At 42.7% G+C, this 25,143-nt stretch overlaps 1 protein-coding gene across 3 annotated transcripts; it reads left to right on the forward strand.

Moving 5' to 3' along the window:
* The first annotated feature begins 495 nt into the window (after positions 1-495).
* On the forward strand, positions 496-25,143 carry SEH1L (SEH1 like nucleoporin). Of its 3 annotated transcripts, none has more exons than XM_074987492.1 (9): positions 496-692; positions 4,338-4,388; positions 7,962-8,108; positions 10,690-10,901; positions 12,823-12,921; positions 14,588-14,728; positions 15,065-15,222; positions 21,032-21,182; positions 21,633-22,715. In XM_074987492.1, exons 1-9 carry the CDS (start codon positions 582-584, stop codon positions 21,736-21,738), a joined length of 1,176 nt encoding a protein of 391 aa, XP_074843593.1. In that variant the 5' UTR covers positions 496-581; the 3' UTR covers positions 21,739-22,715. The 3 variants fall into 3 exon arrangements, with proteins under 3 accessions (XP_074843593.1, XP_074843594.1, XP_074843591.1); XM_074987493.1 differs by lacking the exon at positions 21,633-22,715 and adding an exon at positions 22,811-24,048 and having other exon boundaries at positions 498-692; XM_074987490.1 differs by lacking the exon at positions 21,633-22,715 and adding an exon at positions 24,418-25,143 and having other exon boundaries at positions 499-692.

A 25,143-nucleotide genomic window follows, 5' to 3' on the forward strand; every position in this document is an offset into this window, starting at 1 on the left:
TGAACTATTGGACTGAGTGCTGTTGAACTCCCTTGGATAAAGAAATTTTACTAGTGGCCCCTGTTCGAGACAGGAAAATATAGTCACCCTAGTAAGGGGCCAGGAGGCCACCCCTTATACACAAACTACACCAGCGTGTAAGGCCTATGGGAGCCACTGGCAGCCAGGCCACTTCGGTTCCCAAGGAAGAGCGGTGAGACTGCAGCTGCGACCTTGGGCTGGTGTGAGGCCGAGGCAGCGGCACATCCCAAGCAGGGCAGCTGGGCCGGAGAACGCAACCGGCCCGGTGCTGGGCAGGAGCGTATAGAACGGAACGAGCGCCCCACTCGCCCACCCCAGAGACGCAACAGAAGCCGACGGGGCAAGCTCACGCTGCGCCCAAGGCAGCCTCCGGGTCGCTTGTCAGTCCGCTGCCCGCGACACTCCGACTCGCCCTCTGGCGACGCGTGGCGGGCGCTCCCTTCTGCGCATGCGCACGCGTACCTTTCCGGGGAGGCGGGGCCTGCGGTGGAGGGAGCCAGTCTCGTTCTGTCTCAGGACGAGAACGAGGCGCGGTGGCCCCGGCCTAGCTCGGCCGGGGGATGTTCGTGGCGCGCAGCATCGCGGCCGATCACCGCGACCTCATCCACGATGTCTCCTTCGACTTCCACGGGCGACGCATGGCGACCTGCTCTAGCGACCAGAGCGTCAAGGTGCGCGGGGCCGGGCGGCCCATGGTCCCGTCCCGTCGGGGCCGCGGGAGGGCGGCGAGTGCGGCTGCGGCTGCGGCGTCAGGTCCAGTCCGGTCCGGTCCGGTCCCGGGACTCGCCCGCTTTTGCCAGCCATGCGGCGGAACCGTCTCCCCCGACGTGGCCCCCGCTCTCCCCCCCGGGCCGGGTCTCCTCGCCGAGCCCCGCGTCGGCCTCCGCGGGGAAGAAGTGCCCAGTGCTTGCGTTGTGTTCGTTTACTGGCGGGCCCCTTAGCGCCTCTGGCTGGCGGGAGGCCGCCCGCCTGCAACGCCTGCCACGTGTGTCGGGAACTAGCTAGTTAGCGAGACCTCCCTGGTGCTGTTCAAAGCCCCAGAGATAAGTGTGAGTCTGCGGGTAAAAGAAGCACAGTGTGGGAGCACCTAATTGTAAACCTGGGTTCTTACCAGGGCACTCAAGAGGATGCAACAGTGAGGAGGGACTAACTTTTGTTATAGTTAATAAATAATCGCCGGAATTAACAGTAACATTGAGCATTAAAACTCCGAAATCAAGTAGGAGTCAAGAAATTCCAGCAACTCTGGGTGGTTCTGCCCATGTTTAGTTATAGTGTACTATCAAAAACGACCCAGAGTCTGGTGGCATCTTAAAAACTAACAGTTGGTGTATGACATAAGCATTCTTGAGTTGCATCTCACCTAACCAGATGCCATGAAGTGAGTTGCGATAAAGTTTATGCCGTAATCATAATTGTTAGTCTTTTATGTGTCCTAGACTCCTTGTTGCTTTTGCTGAAATAGACTAATATGGCTATCTCTGGAACCTGCCATAGTTCACCATGGTGTTGTGTTCCATTTCTTTGTTTTCTACCTTAGTGTATTATGAAAAAAATACACAGTTATGTGCATACTATGAAATAGGCACCACAAAAATTAAGTTGTACACATCAGACAGAAAACAAGAATAGACAATATTTTGCGCGTTAGTGTGCTGCTATTGCTTTTGGAACTTTCAGCATTTCCTGACATGCAAATTGTGTGATTATATTTTTCAGGGTTTTTTGTTTATAGCTCATATTAACATGCTACATTCAGAGTTCAACTTTCTTGTTCTTTTTAAAGAAAAGAAAATGTTGACAGGGTCCATTAGAGGATTGATGTGACAGTAAATATAACTTCTTATGTTGTTTGGAAGATCAGTAGCACTGTGAGATTTAAAAATGGCCTGAGGTGGCATAAAATAGATGAATTTAATGTTTTTATCACATATACTTGGACAGGTACTTTGATATTTCTCTCAGCTTTGAAAATATTTTACTTTACTTTGAAAAGACTTTGCTTTAACTTGCTCTTTCCTCACTCCCATGGCAAATGTATTGGATCGATTGCTTTTAAGTTATATGAAACTAATGATAGGTTCAACAAAGTCTTGAATTCATGTTTTTGCTGCTTTTCTGTGAGTCAAAAACTGGGCTAATTTATCTCAAACAACCTTGACCTGAGAACAAGTTTGTAAAACTTCTTTCTGAAAGTGATGCATATTGGAAAGTGTGATTGTTAAAAGGGGGAAATAAGTTTTAGACTAGAAGGTTTAATTCTAGAGTTTATTGCTGTAAACACTATAACGTTACTTTCTGTTATCTTTGAAAAAGATTTGCATTCATACTGCCTCACAGTGATCTTATAAGTTCCATAATAATAGTTTTTTACTCTTGTCTATTCTTCTAAATAGAGTACAGATCTAGGAAAATGTTAGTTACGTGGTTTTAACCAGTTTAGGACACAGTCAGAGTTGTAGGCATGATTATACAGTGAATGGGTGGAAGACTCAGGAGCAGATTCAAGATCTAGTGTACGCATTTCTTTGCACTAACCAGTGACTATCTCCATGGCTCATTTGAAAACAAGGGGTGGGTAAGGGAAATCTCACGTTTTTTGTATGTGGGTAACTGAGGCAAAAAGCCCGCAATACCTCTGAGATGGCACCAAAGTCAGAGAGAGTAGCTGGGAGAAGGGAATTCAATCTTAAGCCTCATGCTCCTTTTATTATACGGTAGACCCCCGACTTGCATGGACTCAACTCAAGTATTTTTTATATTAATGTTAGTCAAGTCCAGTTGAGGGGGGACTCTGCTTCCCTGTGCCCTGCCTCACCACTTATCTCCATGGGACCTGCCTGGCAGCAGTGTGCTGCTGCCCAACTCGGAGGCTTTTTCAGGAGGCAGCTCTCACCTAGTGGCTGTCTGGGGCCACAATCTTGTCAACAGGAAGGGGCAGATATAGAAGGCGGGGCTTGCAGCTGAATGCTGGAGGGGGCTTGCAGTCCTCCTGCTCCAGTTAGCAGCTCCAGCTCCTTCTGCAGGTGGGTGGGCAGGCAGGGGCCGGGTCGGGGTAGGGGTGGAGCCGCCTTCTGATCCAGCCCACAGCTCTGTCTCCCCCTGCGGAGGGTGGACGGGCCCTGGGTTAGGGGAAGGGTGGGGCTGCCTCCTGCTCCAGCTGGCAGATCTGGCTCCCCCTGCGGGTGGGCAGTCACTGGGTTTGGGGGGTTAGGCTCCAGCCACTGTGCTGTCAGTGGTGAGCTGCCATAGCACCCCTACTGCCCCCCAGCTGCCTGGCCTTCGCCTCCCTGCATGACGAGAGCACGGGTGTCACTCCCAGTGGGGGATGGTAAGGGGTGGCTGTGCATGTATGTTAGCCTGCGGGGGTGGGGGGGGGCGGGCGGCGCATAGGGCACACAAGGGCTGCCTCCTCTTTCTGTGCTTCCCGGAGCTGTGGCTGAGCAGGTGGCCCAGAGTACTGAACGCCAGCCAGCTCCCAGCCGTGTTGCTGCTCGGGATTTCCCTGGTCCCGGCAGCTACCCTGGGGGGTGGAGCTGGCAGCCCCCCTCGCCCGCTCCCCTGCCTTGAGTTGCGTGAAATCTGAATTATGCTGGTTCCCCAGGAATATAATTCTTGTGTAAGTCGGGAGTTTATTTACTGTAGTAACCTACAAAGGGAGGGGGCATCAGTTACTTGATATTAAAAGTATTTATTAAAACTTATTAACCTGCATGACCTGCATGTATAAATACAAAAAATGGAATTGTTAAAAAAAATTGCGTAAGAATTTAAAATTATTCACATAATAAGGGTTAAGATACAGCTTTCAGCCACTGTATTTGTAATGGTGAGATTTTCACCATTTAAGAGTTTTGTTTCTACTTATGTTAGTGTTCACCCAGTGGAACATTCTGGGCTTCCCCACCCCACAAAATAGACTTGCAGTAGTAAACTCTTATCACCTTCATGCAGGCAGTCATAATGCGACTTTTTGATTATTACAAGTTTTTGGGTGTAACGAGGGTGTGAAAATAAGAATTCTGAAATTCTCATGCTACTTTCAGATTAAGAAATAAAAATAATACATTTTCAATAAACTCTTTTATACAAAAGTAAATATGGCTCAAATTTGTAAATGTTTTACATGAATCTACTTTATACCTCTGTCCTTTAACGGGCTTCGATATAGATGGAAGGGTATGTGGGAATGGACAGAGTCTTCAGAGGGGAAAGCTACTCTATGAGACACGTGGATTGTGCATCTTTTGCAAGAATTGCAGAAAGTAAAGACTTAGATCAACAAACCATATAATGGCATTTTGGTTTCTTAATAGGTTTGGGACAAAAGTGAAAATGGGGATTGGCATTGTACTGCCAGCTGGAAGGTAAGCATTATTTTTCCAGTATCACTAAGAGTGGCTATTCCTGAGCCTTGCTAGTATTTTCTTGATAAATCATTTTACTGAAGTATTTACCGACTCCCATAATTCTTTACATTAGAAACTCCCTGATTATCATCTTGTTAATAGTTATTCTAATTTTTAAAAGTCATCAGCCTCAGCCCATTTAAAATTTAAAGAGCAGAGACTTAATGAGATCACGTATTATTGATTTCATTACGTTTACTGACATGTTTAGTAAATGTACAGTAACTTTAGTAGTCAGAACAGAAAATATACAGTAGAACATTTTAGTTCTTTGAGTGCATATCCTGGTTGAATCTAATTAGGTGTGTGCAATCTGTGTGCACGGACATCGGAAACTTTCCTTTAGCAACATTTGTTGGGTGAGCCAGGAAGTCTCCTGGAGTGACACCAGTATACTGTGCTATATATGACCCTGGTGACCTGCCCCTCCCTCAGTTCCTTCTTATTGTCCATGGTGGTATAGGAACATGCTCACTTGCTCTGCAAGTGTTCTCTAGCTTAGCTGGATTTTTGTTCTTCCAATTAAGTTAATGTGTTTGCCCTCTCCTTTGCTCATTTCATGGTCACAGTCCAAGGTCCCTGGCAGGCATGTTTATGCTGTCTCGGGTGGATGAGTTAATGTATGCTTTTCTCCGATCCCTTGATCCACAAGGTCATCCTCAAGGTCTGCAGGGACAGGTGATTCTGCTGGGTGTGGCTTGTCTGTGCCAGCATTGGTACATGGCAATCCTGACGCTGTTGATGGGTCTGCCTGTACAGCTTTCTCTCTGCACAGCTCTGATCACACAGAACAGTGGGTGCCTTTTACACCTGACCACTAATCTTTGCATACCCTGGCCTGCAAGCTTTCTGGCTGAACCCCATGGAGCTGCAGTGCTCCCAGCATGTTCAAAACATTTTTAGGCTGTAGGAAGCCTTCCCCTATAGCCACTTACCTCTTTAAGTGGAAGAGGTTTTCATGCTTGTGCACTGAATGCTATGTGCTCCCTACTTAGCCATCTGTCCCCTTCATCCTGGAACACCTGCTTCACCTGAAGGAACAGGTGTTAGCTCTTTCTTCTGGTAGGTTTTGTTTACACTACAGCAATCAGTTGACAAAAACACCCCTCACCCCAGAGAGTCCACACTGCCTTTCTATCAAGAGATTCTGTCAAGAAACGTGTTCTGCTTTGTGTGGGAAAGGCAGAAGGCTCAATGGAAATGCGGCATTCTGTTGATTTACTATTAGCAGAAAGCATCTGTCACGTGGACGTTTCGTGAATGAGAACGACGAAGCTCTCTAGCGCAGATGTAGCTTTACAGTCCACCTAGAGACTATTTCTGCATTTCACCCCAGGGAAGGTGTCCAGTCAGGTTTTGTAAACCTGACAGTTGTGCACTTCTTCAAGGGGTTGGAAGGAACCTACCTCCAAGCAAGGTACCCTGTCCCTGCATAAGATCTGAATTTTGTCGTTTGTAGACTCATGCACACACCCTTTAAACTCTTGGCCACTTGCCTGGTTCTCTATCCCTCATGGGAAGGTGGCCTTTCTAGTAACATTCATGTCTGTAAGAGGGGTCTCCGTGCTAAGATCACTTTGATCTAAGCCCCCCTTATGTGGCCTTTCACAAGGATAAGGTGCAACTCAGGTCTCACCCACCCTTTCTTCCAAGAGTGGTCTCTCAGTTTCGCCTAGGTCAGGACCTTTTTCTTGCAGTCTTCTGTCCAAAGCCATGTGCTATTGCAAGCAGCAGATGCTGCAGTTGTTGGACTTTGTAAGGCACTTAGATTACTCATCATGTCCACGAAGCCCTTCAGGAAGTCATCTCAGCTCTTTGTGGCAGTCACACACTGTTTCTTCTCACTGTATCTGTTCATGGACTATGAACTGTATTTGTAAATGCTATGATTTAGTTGGTACCCTGGCACCAGCAATCACTAGCCATTCCACAACGGGCCTAGCCCCCTCCATGGCTTTCTTAGCCCAAGTCTGTGTTCAGGACATATGCAGGGTGGCTACATGGTTCTCGATTCATACCTTTGCAGAACATTATGCTATTGATCAACAGGCAAGAAATTATGCTGCTCTAAGTGGCCCTGGAATCTCTGACACAATTAACTCAGACCTCACCTCCTGGGACAAGCTTGGAAACCACTTAATTGGAATCCAAATGAACAAGCACTGAAAGAAGAAAATATGGTTACCAACTTTTTGTAACTGTTGCTCTTCATGATGTGGTGTTCATGTCCAGTACCCACTCTCTTTCTACTCTGTTGGAGTAGCAGGGAGAAAGGAACTGAGGGAGCAGCAACTCATCAGGGTCATACGTAGTACAATATACCAGCCATTCCAGGAGGCTCCCTGAATGAATGCTGCTAGGGGAAAAAGTTCCCAACATTCATGCAGGCGGTGCATGCACACCTAATTGGAATGGTTGTGAACAACACATCTTGAAGCACAGCAGTTATGAAAGGTTAGTAACCTTTTTTTATTGTAGCTCAGACTTAGCAATGTATTGTTGGGCCTATCTTCTAGTCTCATTATGGGACATGCAAAAACATTATGGGACATTATGGGAAGTAGCAAAAAGATATTTTATCAGCAGGACTCTAACTATAGGACATGAATTTTCCATAATTTATTTAAGAGCTCAGGGAGGCCAATCTGCATAGTTACGCAAGAGAACTTAGGTGGTCAACTTTTGAGTTGTACTGCAGTTTGTATAATAGGAGTTAGTGTATCAAAACCTTGCAGTTTTAAAGTTGGAAGTGCATGTAAAGCTGATGGAGTACTTTTGTTCTAAGGCTATGTCTACACTTGCCCCACATGCCTTCGAAGGGGGTATGGTAATCAGGCTGATGGGAGATTACTAATGAAGTGCTGCCATGAATGTGCAGTTGTATGCTTTGCAGTTGCCATGGTTGAGAATTAACCTAATGAAGTGCTGCATATTCATGGCAGCACTTCATTAGTAATCTCCCATCAGCCTGATTACCATGCGCCTTTGAAGTATGGGGCAAGTGTAGACGTACGCTAAGAAATAGGCATCCTGAGAGACTTCATAAACGAGCAGCAGGCAGGAAGGAAAATCAGCCATGGTCAGTGTGGACAATAAGTGCCCAGGAAGCCAGAGATGAAGGCAGCAGCATATGATTTTCTGAAATATATCTTTAATTTGTAAGTCAGGATATATTTTTAGTTTCTTGACCACTTCACCAGTTTTAGAGGCATATAGTAGTGATTTCTAAACATGAGAAATAAATCCATGTATTGTATTAGTTATCTTACAGTAGTTGATCTTTCCAATAATTATGGAATGTTGAACTTGGCTTTCCATAAGTAATGTAGCTGATGCAGACTTTGATAAGCCTTATAAATGAGGATTCACTTGAAAAAGTATGTGAAGTCTTTTTGATTTGATATTTTTTTGCTTTTACACCTACTAATTCCTTATCTCCCTAGAAGACTTGACAGTACTTAAAAAAACTACATTACTCATGATTCCAAGTGAAATATTCATTCTGCGAACTGCCGTGTTTTTACCTCACAGACACACAGTGGGTCCGTGTGGCGTGTGACATGGGCTCATCCAGAATTTGGACAGGTCCTGGCTTCCTGCTCTTTTGACAGAACTGCTGTAGTATGGGAAGAAATAGTGGGAGAATCGAATGATAAACTTCGAGGGCAGAGTCATTGGGTAAGACAAATATTGTTAGTTTTGACATACGTGTACTTAGGCCTACTGTTTTTGATGCATCTTCTTTTGATCAGCATTAAGGACTAAAAATTTCAGCTGGTAAAACTCCAGAATTAAGAGAACTGAAGTTGGCTAAAATTAGAAAGTGTTCCACAGTGCAAATGACCGTAATTTGGTAGGCATTTTCTTCAACCTATTTTCTATTCCTAGCGGAGTTTCTGTTAATATAAAATAGTAATCTATTCAGTAACTGCCCTTAACTTATGATTGTGCTTTAGTTAGACTCAATTTAAATGAATGGCATGGTTTTCAGCATGCAATCTGACAATAGATGTCAGCATTTTCTCAACTTCAGTATGTAGTGTTGTCTGCAGCTCTAAATTTGCAATTGATTTTATATTGTCCGTTTTACTTTGCTATCATCTCTCTGTTCAAAAAATGTTCATGAAGGGGAAAAAAAACCTTCAAAATTGATATATTCCTTTGCAGTGGGACTCCAAGAATTATGTAGGACGGCTCCCCTCTACCTCTAAACGATACAGTAAACTCTTTCATACCCGGCATTCTATTATCCAGAACTTTCAAATAACTGGCATTTTAACCATAAGTAAATTTTAGTTACATTTTCCATAAGTACAGTACAGTGAAAGTAAATACAACAAATACTGTATGAAGTTCACAGTGTACAGTACTACTGTTGCTGGTAAATAAAGTACCCTGCGTATGTATTTGTTTCTTGATATGTAATCTTATTTTTCTTTAATGTAATGCATTGCTAGGTATATCTCTCTATTATCCAGAATATTTGAATATCCAGCAACCTCTTGAGCCTGGGGCTGCTGAATATGAAAGAGTTTACTGTATACAGCATATTTTGATGATCAGCTTCATTTTAGGCTACTACCAAGTTTTAATATGCTAAGATTTTTTTATTGGGATAGGTGAAAAGTTAGCTTCCATGCAGGCTTTTGGCACTCAGAAACAGGTGTGGAACCTGATTTTGGTGTGTTTAGTGCACGGGGAAAAAATCTTTAATTGTGAGGAAATGTATCCATATGTGAGCATGCACAATCTCTCACTTTTTTGGCATGTAGGGTGATTAAATACGGTGAGGAGATGGGTTGAGGGTTGAAATTTCTCATCACAGTAAACTGTAACAAATTACCTGCCCCACTGCAGCTACCTGCAAGTATCTGCAAGAGCAAAGTATGTTATCTACAGTGTTCCCTCTAATATTTTCCATCCATGTGCAGAATAGATTTGTATACAGTAAAGTCTCAGAGTATGCAAACCCAGAGTATGTAACCCCGCTCTTAGGTAGCTGACCCCGGTTCCTACAGTAAACCATGGAAATGTGCGATTTCCAGTTGCGCCTGGTTCAACCCCCATGGGCTCTGCACGGCCCCAGCTCAGCACTCCTGCCCCCTCCCTCCAACTCCTCTCACCACCCATGCACAGCCCCAGTTCATCCCCGTATCCGGCTCTGGCTCACCACCCCTCATGTGTAGCTGTGGCTCAACTCCACCCATGCTCCGGTTCAAACCCCCTGTGTGCAGCCCTGGTTCAAACCCCCCTGCGGCCCGGCTCACCACCTCTGCATGCAGCTTTGGCTCAGCTCACCTCCCCGCAGCCCTAACCCACCCCAGTCTTAGCCTGCCCACCTCCCGTGGCCCCAACCCACTGCCCTGCTTAACCTTCCTCAACTGCCCCCCGCCCCGACATACCTTTCTGCTGCTGCTTCCCCAGCTGCAGAATGTGTGTTCTGCCAGGGAAAAAGCTGGACCCCTACTTATGCAAAATCCGGGTTTCACGAGGGCACACGGAACGGAACCATCTCATACACCGAGACCTTACTATATGCGCTGAGGTATGTGTGAATGTGCACCCCCAAAAGAAACACAAAACTTAGCTGTGGGAGCTTTTCTGATTACCTGTGTGGCATTTGGACTTCTGAGTGGCTGAAAAAGTGCACTTACAGGGAATACTCGTTACCTGGCTATTTCTACTAAAATGAGCAACATGGAAATAGTTAACAGTATTGATATTGGGAAGCATCATCATTAGGTTTAACGTTTCCGTTTATAAGAAGACAGCACTTCGCAACTCAGTTAATTTTCAAGCTGTCTACAAATTCAGGCAGATATAAGTGTTAGTTCACATTGCTTCCACATTTTGAGGATTGTTTCCAAACCTAGAGCTTGATGATACTGGCTGGTCTCCATACATAGTTTGTGCATTGATTTTACTATCAAGGTAAGTAGATACTGGTTTAACTTACCTTATCAACTTAACTTACTTGCCCTATCAAGCTGTATCAATATTAACACTTTTATGTAGATACAACTGTGCCCATGATAGATTTAACTAATTTAACTGTATATTGGTTAAGAAACACATAATTATACTGGTGCTGAAGGTGTTCTGTAGAGAAGCCCCTAGGCATTTTTAAAATGAACCTCTAGACCCTGAAGCACTAGTATGTGGCAATGTATATGGGCATATAACTGCATGATAAACTGGTGACTAATTAATGGAGGCTCATGTATTTTTTTTCTTTAATCATTACTGCTTTTACCTTCAGGTAAAAAGGACCACTCTGGTAGACAGTAGGACATCTGTTACAGATGTGAAGTTTGCTCCCAAGCATATGGGTCTTATGTTAGCAACCTGTTCAGCAGATGGAGTAGTGAGGATATATGAAGCTCCGGATGTTATGAATCTCAGTCAATGGTCATTGCAGCATGAAATCTCATGTAAGATAAGCTGCAGCTGTATTTCTTGGAATCCATCAAGGTAAGTTGGACAGCATCACTTAGACAGGTTTAACAAGCAAAGGGAAAAAGAGTCCAAAGATTAATTTACCAAAAACTTACTAATGCATTAAAATACAAAATATTTGTGTCATGTCTAGAAGGAAACTTAAATACTAAAGACTTTGACGTTGTTTGGATCAAATCGTAAGTGTCTGAGACTAGTAATGGGGAGATAAGGGGGCAGTGGAAGGAAGAGGCGGGATTAAGCTTTTCTAACTATTTGTTATAAAGGATTATTGAAACCTTTCTTTGAGAAGCTCTCCTGTGTTGTTTTTAGCAGGCCTTTGGTATTAAACAGGAGGAATTTGTTTTGGCTAGGGAAATGTCTTGTTTCATGAAACGCTATTCGTATTTGCCTAAGGTAGTGTTAAATATTGCTATTTCCTTTTTCTCACTTCAGTTCTTCAGGAAAACGTTCCCAGTTTGCCCAAGTCCTGAATATTGTGAAGCCAGGCCAATGACACTGCTAAAGCATTAACACATGCTGAATAGGAAATACCAGTAACCTCACAAAACAGCCTTTGGAGAAGAGGGGCCTGAAAAGAGTTAATCTGGGCTCATTCCATAAACCTCCCACAGCTTCAGGAACCCATGTGCAGATGGTGGCATCTCTTGGTGCATGTGCTCCTTTGTGAGCTGGGGAGGAATGGAGGGAAGGGAAGGCGCCTGCCAAGTTTACCCCTAGACAAGGGGTGGGGAAGATGTGGCCTGCCCAGTGCTTTGCCTCCCATCCCAGTGCTTTGCCCTCCATTCCTGCCCTCCTATCCCACATAAAGTAAGCCCTCTGCATTCCTTCCACATCCATAACCCACATCGCACCCCCTTCAGTCTCCCACCCTGGGTCACAATCTTCTCTTGCCCTAGGTCACAGCTAAAACCCCTGCATCCCAGATCCCTGCCCTAGGTCACAACCACCTCCTTCATTGAAACTTCCTCCTGTACCCACAACTTTTCCTGCACCCCAATCTCTTATCTTTAGGTCCCTTCTGCACCCAGCCACCACAGCAGACCCCTCACCTTCTCAGTACCATCAAAAATTATTTCCTACCCAGCCCCTAGACTCCGCACATGACACCTGTCTCTGCTTGGGGGAGGGCAGTAGGGAGGGTGACACCTGGATGTGGGCAGGGATGTCAAACAGGGCTACACTTTCTTCAGTTTTTCACCCTTAGGCCTGGTAACCCACCCCTCCTTTTGGTAAAATACCCTCTGGGCACCAGCTAATGTAGCTTTTCATCTGTGGAAGTGGATTTTGCTTACAAAAGCCCACGACCTTATAAATTTGTTAGTCTTAAATATCGGAGGGGTAGCTGTGTTAGTCTGGATCTGTAACAGCAACGAAGGGTCCTGTGGCACCTTATAGACTAACAGAAAAGTTTTGAGCACGAGCTTTCGTGAGCACAGACAGGACCCTTCGTTGCTGTTAGTCTTTAATGTGCCACAGGATTGCTGGTTATAGCGGTAATTTATACTTCTGTAGTGAAGGTTCGGATTTAAACACTCCATATTTGTTATGTGAGGTATAAAATGTTAAAGGTGCAAATAATTTATTTTACCTTGTACTTAATTAAAAATAAATTCACAACTCTTAAGAAATTACATCTCAAATGAAGTAGTTGAAATTATTTGGGTTACAAGCACTGGAAAATTAGCAAACACCCAATTTATGATTACAACTGTAATTTTATCTCTGTGTATATGCACTGAATGATAGTCTTTAGTTAATGATTCTTTTTGCACAGGCAATTGACAGGCTGCCATTTGTTAATTTTTGATTGCTTCACTTGGCAATCTAATGAACAGTTTTAATATTTTTGTCTGTAATACTTAATAAAAAGCTTAAATTTTGTTGCACTCAATATTAATTTGCAAATATAATGGTACTTATTTTTTATTTGTAGCTCTCGAGCTCATTCTCCAATGATAGCTGTAGGAAGTGATGACAACAGTCCCAATATACTGGCTAAGGTTCAGATTTATGAATACAATGAAAACACCAGGTAAATTAAGCAATTGACCGATTCAGTAGAACATGAGTTATAAACACCAGAATTGCGAACTGACCTGTCAGCTGTAGGTCTCATTTAGAGCAAGAGGTACACAAATCAGGCAGCAGCAGAGAACTGAAAAAGCAAATACAGTACAGTAATGTTAATTGTAATATAAACTACTAGGGATTGTCTACACTAGCTCCCTGCTTCGAAAGGAGCATGGTAAGTAAGGTGTCAGAAGATTATTAATGAAGTGCTGCGCTGCATATGCAGCACTTAATTAAGCTAATTCTCTCCTGTAGCAACTTCAAAGTACGGGTGGGTTAGGCGCAGCTACACGTGAGCTGGCACTTTGAAGTTTAACACTTCGAAGTTGCCGCAGGGGAGAATTAGCTTAATAAAGTGCTGCATATGCAGCGCAGCGCTTCATTAATAATCTCCCGACACCCTGCTTACCATGCTCCCTTTGAAGTTGGGAGCTAGTGTAGACAAGCTCCTCATGAAGGGAAAGTATTTTTCTTCTCTTTAGTTTGTTTTAACACTATTAAATTAATGTTCAACTCTAAACTTGACTTAACATAATGTTCGGAGTTTAAAATATTTCAGATTTATGAACAATCTCCATTTCTGAGGCTTTTGTAACTCGGAGGGTCTACTGTATAATCTCTGTGAAGGGTTCAGAATAGTTACTTGCTTGTTTTTAACAATGTGGTAGTTAATTCTTACTATAATACATGGATAGAAGTACAAAATGTACTTTTGACTAATAAAACATAAGTGGTGAGACACTTGAAATAGTGTTTGCAGTACTCCCTCTGTGTCATAGAATGGGTGGAAGTTGAAAAATTTTAGAAACTTGGCTGATGTTAAATATCATGGTTATGGACTATGGCTACTGCTGTGATTCTAAAAACACCATCTTTGTACATGTCACTAAGACTTTCATGCAGAAATCCTAGTGACATATGGGGTCCAGTTGTGCAAAGATTTACTTAGTGTGTTTAAAGTTAAGCAGTTATATAACTCTTGGCAGGCTCAGGGACAAGATTTATACAGTCCAGTGTACACTGTGCTTGAATTCCTTTCTTAAAAGAGTAGTATGAATAATATACCCATACCTTTTGGAAAAGGTATTTAAAATATTTTCAAAGTTGATGGCAGAAGGTCCCATGAATCATCAGCATTCTTTTAAGTCTACAAAGAAAATATTAGATTTGTTAAATTTGACATTCCTGTAGGAAAGTGTGCAGATCTGGATGCGAAGCCTTAATTTCATGATAAACTAATTATTAGATCACATATTAGAATTCCTGCCTAATTCAGTGCATCTGTTGAATAGGGCAGAAGAATCCTGGTGATTTGTGCCTCATTCTGGACCACGTTTTGTCTGCAGTTACAGTTGAGCAAATCTAATATAATTTTTCCAGTAAAACAGCATTGGGTCCTTAGAACACAAATACTCACTTAGCAAATGAGGCAGATAGAAGCCAGTTGTCGAACACATATGACAATAATTAAGATACTAATTTATAACTAATTAAATTATTGCATTTAGTTTATATTTGATTGCTGGGCCCTTTCCTTGTACAATAATTTTCTCTGTCTTCTGTATATTGTTTGTACCACTGGTTATAATGTTATCACTCATCAAATGAATACCTTTCTTGCTCTTTAGGAAGTATGCAAAAGCAGAAACTCTTATGACAGTCACTGATCCTGTACATGATATTGCGTTTGCTCCAAACTTGGGACGATCCTTCCATATTTTAGCTGTAGCTACCAAAGATGTACGAATTTTTACACTGAAACCTATGAGGTGAGCTTTTGAAGATTTCTTAATATGAAAGCATATACTTGTGTAGTCTTATGCTGAAATGTTCAGGATCTAAAAACAGTATCTGTACATTAAGCCTATCCAGAAAGAGTTGTTCTCAGCGGTCTGTTAAAGACAACTACCACAACAAAATTTTCTTTAAACATCAGTAACTATTACTTGTATGAGGAAAATATCCTCTGAGACCTTCTTGTGAGACATAGGTCCCCTTTGTTGTTGCACATTCAAGACGATTTGTATTTTCTTAGGTCAGAATTAGGAATGTTGTCCTAAAATTCAGATCCCTGCAGAATTTTTACCTACTTTTTTTCTAAACAGGAAAGAATTGACATCATCTGGAGGACTAACAAAATTTGAAATTCAGATAGTAGCTCAATTTGATAATCACAATTCCCAGGTCTGGCGAGTGAGTTGGAACATTACAGGCACAGTGCTTGCATCATCTGGTGATGATGGCTGTGTTAGGCTGTGGAAAGGTAAGAATTCTATGGAGCACATGTTGAAGCTATTTTAGATGGCTTCGTCAAATGCTGAAAGATTAAAGATTGGTGTGTAGTCATGGAAGAATTGTTTCCTAGAATGCATATTCCTTTGAATTTGTTTAGACTGTAAATCTTTTATTGCTGCATGCATTTGGAAAAGGAAATACTTAATTAGCTTGACCTCACAGAGCACTGGCTTTGTTTGATTTAGAACATGGTAATAGTCAACAGAACTGGTGTTCTGAAATTTTCAATTTGTTCTAACTAAAGTAGTGGAAATTTACTGACCTTTTATCTCATAACATGTTTGCTGCAATCAGGAACAAATATGAGATGTGTACAAAACGCTAAAATATTAGTTATTTTCATGTCTGTCTTCACCTGCTGGCATAAGAATGAAATATCTGCATTACCTAGCCTACGTCTACACTACGAGATAAATTTGAATTTAAGGCAGTTAGCTCAATATTAAGACATCTGTATTCACTGTAAATACCATTAGTTTGAATTAGGGAGCACTAATATCAATATCCTATCATCAGTACCAGCTGGGTGTAATGTCAAGTTTAAATTTAAAATTTTGAGTAAAGGCCAGCGTGGAAGCTCCATATCTCAAAATCGAATTTATTAGCCTCCAAAAATGTCCCATACATGTCCCATGAAGCTAGACAGTTACGTGCCAGGTATGGCTGCTGTTCTCCAGGTGTGCAGGAAGGAGGTCACAGAAAGCCCTTGAATTTGAATTGATCAGCGCAGAGTCCTTGAAATATAAAGGTGCCCATAATGGAAAAATTGTTTACCTATCGCATCACACGGCATCGGTAGCCGTTGCATTGGTAGTCATCTTCTTCAGTCATGAGCACTCAGGATAGTGATCTGCCTCATAGTTCTTGGGCTCACAAGAAGCTCCAGCATGGAGGCATCAGAAGCTTCTGTATCTTGCAGTTTGGGGAGTTGAAACGGTGGCGAGCAGACTTCAGGCGTCCAAGTGAAATGTGAATGTATATGATAAGGTCTCGCAGTTGATGACCGCCAGAGGTTACTCCCAGGACTCTACGCAATGCCAAGTAAAGGTGAAAGAACCCCACCAGGCCTATCACGGAGCCTGGGAAGCTAACTGGCATTCCAGGTCATCTCCACAAACCTGCAACTATTATGAACATGCTTCTTGGGGTGGGACCCCCCATGTTTTCCAGTATTATTGACAGTTGTGGAGCCTCTGCTCTGGAGTCCAGGGTGAGCTGAGGGTAGCTGGAGGCCCAGGAGGAAGAAGCCAATAGAGAAAGCGGATGGGGGCAACCAGAAGGGACTCAAGGAAGTTCTTCCTGACAGCCCAGATCTCTTCACCCTAGAGCTGGAACTGGTCCCCTCTATGCTGGTCCCCAAGCCCACAGGACCAAGCTGTTTTGATGAGTATTTTTTTTCTGACCGCTAGAAGCGGGTTGTAGGTGGGTGTGGATGCAGGTTTTCTATGGATCTGTGCCCCTCAGAACAGCACGTTCATATTTCTGGGGGTGGAGCGCTTATCCTTTTTGGAGATGTCCTCATTTAGGCACTCTTGTATTTTTTGCACCAGGTTCTTGGGCTTACTGCGGTTTCCACAGTAGCATACCTTACCACGCCAGGCAACCAGATAGCAAACTGGTGTCCATGGTGCCACACAGCATTTTGGAAAATTTTTTCCAGGCTTGTGGTCACACAGGATGAACAGCTCTTCTTTGCCGATATCTGTTAGTTTTAGGAGGGTGATATCTTCTTTAGCAACCTGAAGAAGCACAGGAATTTGGATTGGATATCTTTGCAATTGTCCCAGCCCTTTTACATTTCCCTGGAGCACATCGCTACACTATGTGGCTGGCATGTGCTCCGTCTATCTCCCCTCCTTATGGGTGGTAGGCTCTCTGGGCCTTCTCCCCTCCTGTTTCCTCCTGCCCCATATATATAAAATAAATATGTGGCTGGAGTCGAACCCTTCCACACCCTTCCCCCTCACCATGCTGATGCCTTGCTCTGTGGACCCTGCAACCACAAACTAGCATGTGCAGCACAGATGGGTTTGTCCTCCTTTACATGGCCTTTTTTCCCTGATGAGGGCTGCTCCAGTGACCACCAAGAAACTTTTTTAGCCTGACCCAGCAGATGGCTGGACCTCCCCTGCCCACCACCATCGGCTTTTCCCCGCCCCCCCCACCCCAATTTCCAGGGATCCCTCCAAATCCAGTTTCAGTGTGACTGGAATTGAACCCTTCCCCATCCTCCCCCCTTGCTATGTGGCTCCCCGGCTGTGTGGTTCATGCTACTTGCCGAGGATTGCTCCAGGACAACGGATGGATTCCCCTTCTTTGTAGCTCTCTTTTCCCTCCTGCCTCCCCCCGCCCCCCAGCGGACAATAGCTTATTATGTCACAATGCAATGTTCTGTATAAATGGTGCTAAATGATGGCTTGTACAATGCACGCCTTGAATGCTGTCCTTAATAAGCCTTAAGTGGCCTTGCAAAAAGAAACTTTCCCTGATAATAGAGACAGAGACCCATTTATTCCATGGGTAAGGGCTTAGTGTGAATTGTATGTCAGTTGTGACCTTCACTTTCCAGCTGGCATGCCCAGCATGGGAGACAGGCTGAGGAAGCACAAAAGGTACAAGGAGCACATGGAGCGGTCTGAAGCAGAAACCAGTGACATGAAAAAGGAGACAGCAGAGTGGCATCACATCATAGCAGAGTGGTGTGGTGGCAGAGTATCCTTGACTTCCAGAGACAACAATAGGCAAAGCAGCCAGAAAATGCGGCAAAGCTCATAATGGCAGTGAGCGCCCAAATGGAGGTCCTGCCACTCCCATGTGAAGCGCAGAGGAGCTCCCAATGCAACAGTTGGGAGTCCCCTGAATAGAGGTCACCCACCCCCCATTGTCACAGGCCCCGAATATGGGGAGGAAGGGAAAGCACCACTTGGTGCAGCAGCCTCACAGGCCACTGTGAAAGGCTATTTCACCAACTTTGACCATGCTTCTTTTCCCTAATGCTTAAACCTCCCTTCCACGCAAAATAAACTTTTTCTTTGGAGCTCAGTGTGATTTTTTTTTTTTTTTTTTTTTTTTTTTTTTTTGGCATGCACAAGTGGTAGGGTGCACAAATCCTTGCTGGGCACAGGGCGGGCAGTGGGAGGACTGATAGCACAGCTGCCTGCTGCTACGCAAAGGTCTGCAGAGGACTGGCAGCAGAGGCACCTGGGTAGGGGTGGGGAGCGGTGACAGCACAGTTGCCTGCTGTTGCGCCAGGGTCCACAGAGGACTCTCAGCAGAGGCAGCTGATTGGGGGTAGGGAGGGGCAATAGCACAGCTGCTCTTTTTTTTTTTTTAGGAGAATAACCCTTCCTCTGCATTCATTCTTCTGCATACAACTTAACCCCTTCCCACCGACTAAAAGCATTCATGTAAGACATAGTCTGATCTATTGGCTCACGTTTGGTTAGTAGGGGGTTGGTTGTTATTACAGCAGAGAAATACATCACCATTATGTGAGTAGCAGATCATTCCTGAAGCTATTTTTAAAGCGTCCCTGAGTGCTGCTGCCTCCCCATAGTTATTGGTGAATGGCCACATAGGCAGCTGTGAGTAAGATCTGCCTATGGCATCAGACTCAATATTCCAGGCATTCATGAAGAATCCCGGTTGGATTTGCAAATGTTATGCAAAATAACATGTGCTGTAATCTCAGTGGGGACATTAGTTTCAGAAAGGTCCAAATGGGTCAAGAGGCATCTGAACCTTGCTTTTAAATGGCCAAAGGCGCATTCAGCTGCCTTTCTGCACTTGCTGAGTGTTTGAAGTTTTCCTTGCTACAATCCAGGGGCCCTTTTGTAGGGTTTCATAAGACCAGGGAGCAGAGCGTAAGCAGGGTTGCCCAATATTACAATAGGCATTTCCATGGTGCCAATCTGGATTTTCTGGTCTGAGAAAAAAGTCTCATCTATGAGCTTTCTGCACAGTCCAGAATTTCTGAAGATGTGCATGGCATGAACCTTCCCCGACTATCCCACATTATGGTTGGTGAAATGACCTTTGTGATCTACCAATACCTGCAATATCATGGAAGAGTACCCCTTTCGGTTTATATACTCAGAGGCCAGGTGGTCTGGGGCCATGATGGGGATGTACATACCATCTATTGCTCCATCACAGTTAGGAACTCCAGGCCAGCAAAGTCATCCACTATGGTGTGTACATTTTCCAGTCTTTCTGGAGAGACGCCGACAGATTGCATTGGTTACCTGCACCACCACAGCCCCCACTGTAGATCTGCCCACCTCGAATTGATTTGCTACTGACCAGGAACTGTGGGCATTGCCAGCTTCCACAGAGCAATTGCCACGTGCTTCTGAAAGCAGCCTCATTCCTGTGTTGCCGCACTTCAGGGCGGGTGCCAGCACATCACAAAGTTCTATAGAAGTGGACTTCCACATGCACAGCTCCTCATCCCAGGACTTCAAAACGATGTGGTCCTACCACTGTGTGCTGGTCTCATGAGTCCAAAACCACCGCTCCACTGTCACCAATGCATTCAGGGTAGTCAACAGTTGAGAGTTCTTGGACTGCAGTAGAAAGATTTACTCTTCAAAACCTTCATCATCATCATAAGTCAACCATAATCTTTCTTTGTAATTGACACAAAAATTGCATGATGGTCCAGGAAGTTGCAGTAACAGTGTGTGCAATAACTTGAAGCTTTAGAGAGTCCATGATTGTGCCAGTGCCATTCGTTTTTGCTCAGTTGCTGGGTTCTCTGAATTCCAGGATAGTACTTTGCATTCTGGGATGGTGACATCAAACACCTACAACAACTGTGGCTAAGGCACGGTGGGATAGCTACCCACAATGCATTGCTCATGCAGTTGAATTTGGATGAGGCAGTGAGGATGCGGAAACTTGACACACAGAAATGGAGGTTTGAATTTCTAGAAGGTTTGTGGATGCTTATATTCGAAATCATAATATTGAAATAAATAAATCAAATTAATTACAACTCAAGTTTATCTCGTAGGGTAGACTTAGCCCCAAATTTTACTCAGGGAACAAGGACTTTATTTTTGACACATTCAGCTGGTACTTTGTAATGTTATCTTTGTCTAACTTTCTTATGTATTGACTTACAAGAAGGTTAAACTTTTTCCCCTTTTGTACGTTATTGATTAACTAAATGGTGACGTTTTTAAGCTTAATGAAAAGGAAACTGCAAAAATTAGACATAGTTAAAAAAAAAAAAGGTGGGGGGGATGTAGAAAAAGTGAGTAACCATTTCTGGCAGTGAATAGACCTAATAAGGGAAGTGAAATTAGGGATGTTAACATTTGACCTGTTAACTGGTGGGGACTGGAGCATCCCCTTGCCCACTGCAGGCAGGGAATTGCTCCAGCTGTGCACGGCTCACTGAAGCCAGGGATGTTTCAGTGCAACCGGAGCAGCCCTCTTTGTGCTAGAGTGGCCTTCCTGCCTCCCTCTTTAATCAGTTGGCCAGTTAAACTTAACTAAACAGGATTATTTTAAATACCTAAATTAGAGCACTTCATTCTGTTTAGATACCATTCACGATAACTTTAAATATCAGCTAAAATGGCAGGTGTGAAGAGAATGTTAAACAGTCAACGAGCTGGATCCTAAGCTGACATAAAGTGACATAGCTCCTTTGACTTCATTGGGGCTTCGCAGGTTTTTACTAGTTGAGAATCTGCCCAAATGTTGTAACCTTGTCAAATGTTCTTGATGATGAGGGAAGGAAATGAAACTAATCTTTTAAATTTTTTCAGCTAATTATATGGACAACTGGAAGTGCACTGGTATACTGAAAGGTAACGGGAGTCCAGTCAATGGTAGTTCTCAGCAGGGAATGTTTAATGCTTCTCTAGGTTCAGCCAATACAAGCCTACAGAATTCATTAAATGGATCAGCTGCTGGCAGGTAGGCTAACTTACACATAGACGCTAGACTTTTTGAATACCCTGTCTTCTGTGAACTCACTTCACCTTCAGATTCACTTATTCATATGTCTCTTTATGGTTTTTAGGTGTGGTAATATTTTTATTTGGCTAATGTTTTTTCCAGTTTATACAAAAATTTAGAAAAGTGATTACTAAATTATTTAATTTTGCATGTGTAAGGTAAACATAGATCCATTGTACAGCGGGTACTCTTTTTTCAGGGCTCTGTGTACTCTGCAGCACAATAGAACCAAATTCCACAGTGTAAATTTCTAAATTCTGCAGCAACATTATTTTATAGTATCACCTGTGAAATATTCTTCATTTCCATTCTTATGCAACTGCAACCGTGGTTCATAGTGCAAAATATTCATTCACATAAAATTCAGTGATTATATTTGAGGATGAGTATCTTTCCTATGCTCTCCAGGTGGCCTGGTTCCACAACCCAAGCCTTGGCTCCCACGATGTTGTCCAGGAGGCCCAGCTCAGAAGCTCCTTCCCTTGTGTGTGCTAGGGAAGGGGGAAGCTTGTAGCCGGCTTCAGCAGGTTATCTCCCTGATTCCCAAGTGTCGGCTGCTGCTCTGTTATCCTGGGAGCCCAGCTGGCCAACCTATGCTCCTGGCTCCTCCTCCTCTCTTGGCTGTATGCTGAACTCCAGCTCCACCCCTCAGTGGAACAGTGCAGGGATCATGCACTATACTTCAATTAATTTCCCTTGTGGGGAAGGTTAGAGAGCCAAGAGGCAGCTGCAGACCAAATCCCAGGAGGACAGGAAGACAAAAGTCAGCTGGTTGCAGCAAAAACATTCAACTCCATATCATCTTGCAAAAATGCTGTAATCTACAGCTGTGGAATTGTAGACTCCACAGGGCCCTGACTCGGATGGGACAACTTACACCTCAAAGAGCTATTGTTGCAGACTCTCAGCAGACTCAGGCAGCGACCACTTCATTGGTGTATGTTTCCAAGGTTTATCTACACAATTCTAAGGACTAGAAACCTGCTTTTTGATTTCAAAAAAAAAAAAAAAAAAAAGAGTGCTGTTCTTGCTCACACTTTTCAGCAGGGGTGATACTACTGCAAAGTCTTTGGCCATGGAATCTTTGACAATATTGGGGTGTAGCCTTTATTATAGACCCTTACTATGTGAGAGAGTACCTACCTACCTGTTTTGCTTTGTGACTACTATGGATTGAAAGTTAGTGTAATCATTATAGCTATGACATGTTTTAGTGGATTTTTGAGTTGAATAAAAAGAGAGCACATTTTAAGTATTGACCAAATTGTATTGGACTACCATTAGATTACTTTTAGGCTGTCTCTAGGGCCTGATTCTGAATGCATTGTACATTTGAAATAGTAAGGGGTAGTTAAACTATAATATTTTAACCTTTTGAAACTGAAATTTATCTGAATAAGTACATACCACTTATGCTTTCCAAATTGTGGGTTAGTGATTAAAATAGTTTTGGAATAATTGAAACATGAAAATAAATGACTAGAAAACCTACTCAGTAGTGCTGTGTTCTTATTGTGCAGATAACCACGTGTCTAGATTTGTGATGCATTTTCCCTTCTCCATTTGTATTATGTCCTTTTTAACAGAAAACAGAGCTGATATCAACCTAACTGGAGTAACTTTGCTGTTTTGCTGCTTGTTGCATGCACACAGGAATGGAAAGACAACTCCTTTTTTCCCTCCCCAACGCCGTTTGACCTCTCCCAAGACACCAGCAGCCTGATACTACTAACGCAATTCAAAGGGCCTTTTAAAAAAATATACTGTATATGTTTTTGTACTAGCCACTGCATTTGACACTGTTGGAACTTCTGAAAGAGGGATAATTGGAGAGGTTTCTTGTTGAGATAAATGTCCATCAAAACAGTATTTTGTCCCTTTCCCCCAAACCCTCCCTGGGAAGCTCCTGAAATTAAAATACTGTTATAGGAGTTAAGAGGATTGTTGTCCTTAGCTGGGCGGGAGGAGGGAAAAAGCTGTTTAATGGCCTTTAAAGTGAGTTAATCACAATTGTTTTTGAGTGTTGATTTGTTTTATGGGCAGTATTCAAATATATACTGATGCCTAAATATTATAGCTTTGTGATTACTTTGTAATATACTGAAACTGTTAAATAAGAGCACAGTGTGATTTGACAGCTGTACAGATAATAGCTTAACTTAGCATGGCATTGCTTCATTTATAAACTTAAACTACTTCAAAGAAATGTTTCATAAGTACTGTAATACTTCAGGCTCACTAAAAATATTTTTTTCTGATATGTGCTTATATGTTTGTATGGTGTGATTCAATGGACGAATTGATTCTCTCGGCACAATGTTTTGGAGTTTATAGTAATATAGGAAATGCCTACATTTAGATCAGCATACACCTTTGAATGTGTATTGTCCCAGGATTTTATGAATTACTTGGCCACTCGATTCTGTAAATATTCTTAGAGCAAAAATAAGACAGATAATGGCTACAGATATTTTAGTAGTTATATTAAAATGCATAAATATTACGGGTAAGTCATACTAGAAGTTGGCAAAAGAATGACATGAAATAGCATTCTCTGAGCATTGGTTATCAGAAATCTTTAGCTTGTTCTGAAGTTTCTGCAGAAATATGTAAATACATACAAAGATTGTATTTAATTGAAAGGAGTAGTGTAAACATATTGTGATATTTAAGTATTGTAAAAACAATTCCATGTTTTTACATCTGTAAACTTGCAGTAAAAGGTCTGGATTGGATGAAAATGCAGTATATGTACTTGCATAATATTTCATGTTTGTCTGGTGTTGCAAGTGAAGCATTATTAAAGACTATTAAGTTGCATGAACTCTAGGAGACAGTGTGCATCAAAGACCTTGGTTGTGCTACAAAATCATTTTAGTTTGCAAAATAAGTTATTTTTTAACACACATATTGGGAGTGTACACTATTTTTGATGAAGCTTTCAGTGGAAAAGCGTACACTTTTTTCTCTTTTAAAAAAAAAAAAAAGTTGTTCAGTCTTGTTTTGAATTAGGACCTTGATTTCTGCTGTTATGTTTCATTGGTTTTGGCATGGATATACTAAAGCTTTTTATTTCCAGCATGTCTTTTCTCCCCTTTGGTTCTCCTTGTATTTACTACTTTCTCTTTCTTCTGTGTTTTTGTTTTGTTTTGTTCTGTTTTTTGTTTTGGTGTTCCTGTCTTAATTGTTTCAGGTGTTTCTTTACCCCTCTGGATTCCCCACGGGCTGGATCAAGATGGTCCAGTTATGCCCAGGTCCTACCTCCTCCTCCTCCTCTTCTGATAGACCACTCTTGTGATGCTGACACTGCCAACCTTCAGTATCCTCACCCAAGCAGACGATATATCACTCAGCATCTTAACGTTTTACCTGAGAATGAAGGCATTTAATATACGTATTTAAAATGAATCCTAAAGGGCTTTATTCAGATACTTGTAAATGCTTCAGTCTTTGGCTGCTTTCATTTTTCACTTTTCTTTCAAAAGATTTTCAAATATCTGAGCTTTCTTGCATGTATTGGAACCTAATGTTTGTGCTTGTGCATCAGAGGATTATTAGCTCAGTTGTTCATTAGCCTTTGGACTATGACTACATATAAGCAGCATTAACAGTGAGCTAAATATATAGGGTAGCTCACTTCAAAGTGCCTATCTGAATGCTGGGGTTTTTTTAGGTGTGTTGTGTTCAGTTTGTTACACAGTACGTCACATTGATAAATGTGTGGTCGCAGTTCAACATGCCTTCAAGAAACTGTTCTTCATCTCTAAAGTCTAATTGGAGTTGACATCTAAAATAAAATATTCCTGTGCATACTACTGCAAAAGTGTAATTAGGCCTGTTTCGTCACTTAGAATTTTCCACCTTCTTGCATAAAATTATTTAAATTTTATAATTGAGATTAAACTTATTTTAAAAAGTT

The sequence above is a fragment of the Carettochelys insculpta genome, chromosome 2 (assembly GCF_033958435.1).
Source record: "Carettochelys insculpta isolate YL-2023 chromosome 2, ASM3395843v1, whole genome shotgun sequence".
In the NCBI taxonomy this organism is placed as follows: Eukaryota; Metazoa; Chordata; order Testudines; family Carettochelyidae; genus Carettochelys; species Carettochelys insculpta.

Bases quoted from the DNA above. Each gene is read 5' to 3' on its own strand.
- SEH1L (XM_074987490.1), top strand. From the start codon at position 582: ATGTTCGTGGCGCGCAGCATCGCGGCCGATCACCGCGACCTCATCCAC. The intron at 12,922-14,587 runs GTAAATTAAGCA...CTTGCTCTTTAG, and splicing joins GAATACAATGAAAACACCAG to GAAGTATGCAAAAGCAGAAA. The intron at 21,183-24,417 runs GTAGGCTAACTT...TAATTGTTTCAG, and splicing joins AATGGATCAGCTGCTGGCAG to GTGTTTCTTTACCCCTCTGG.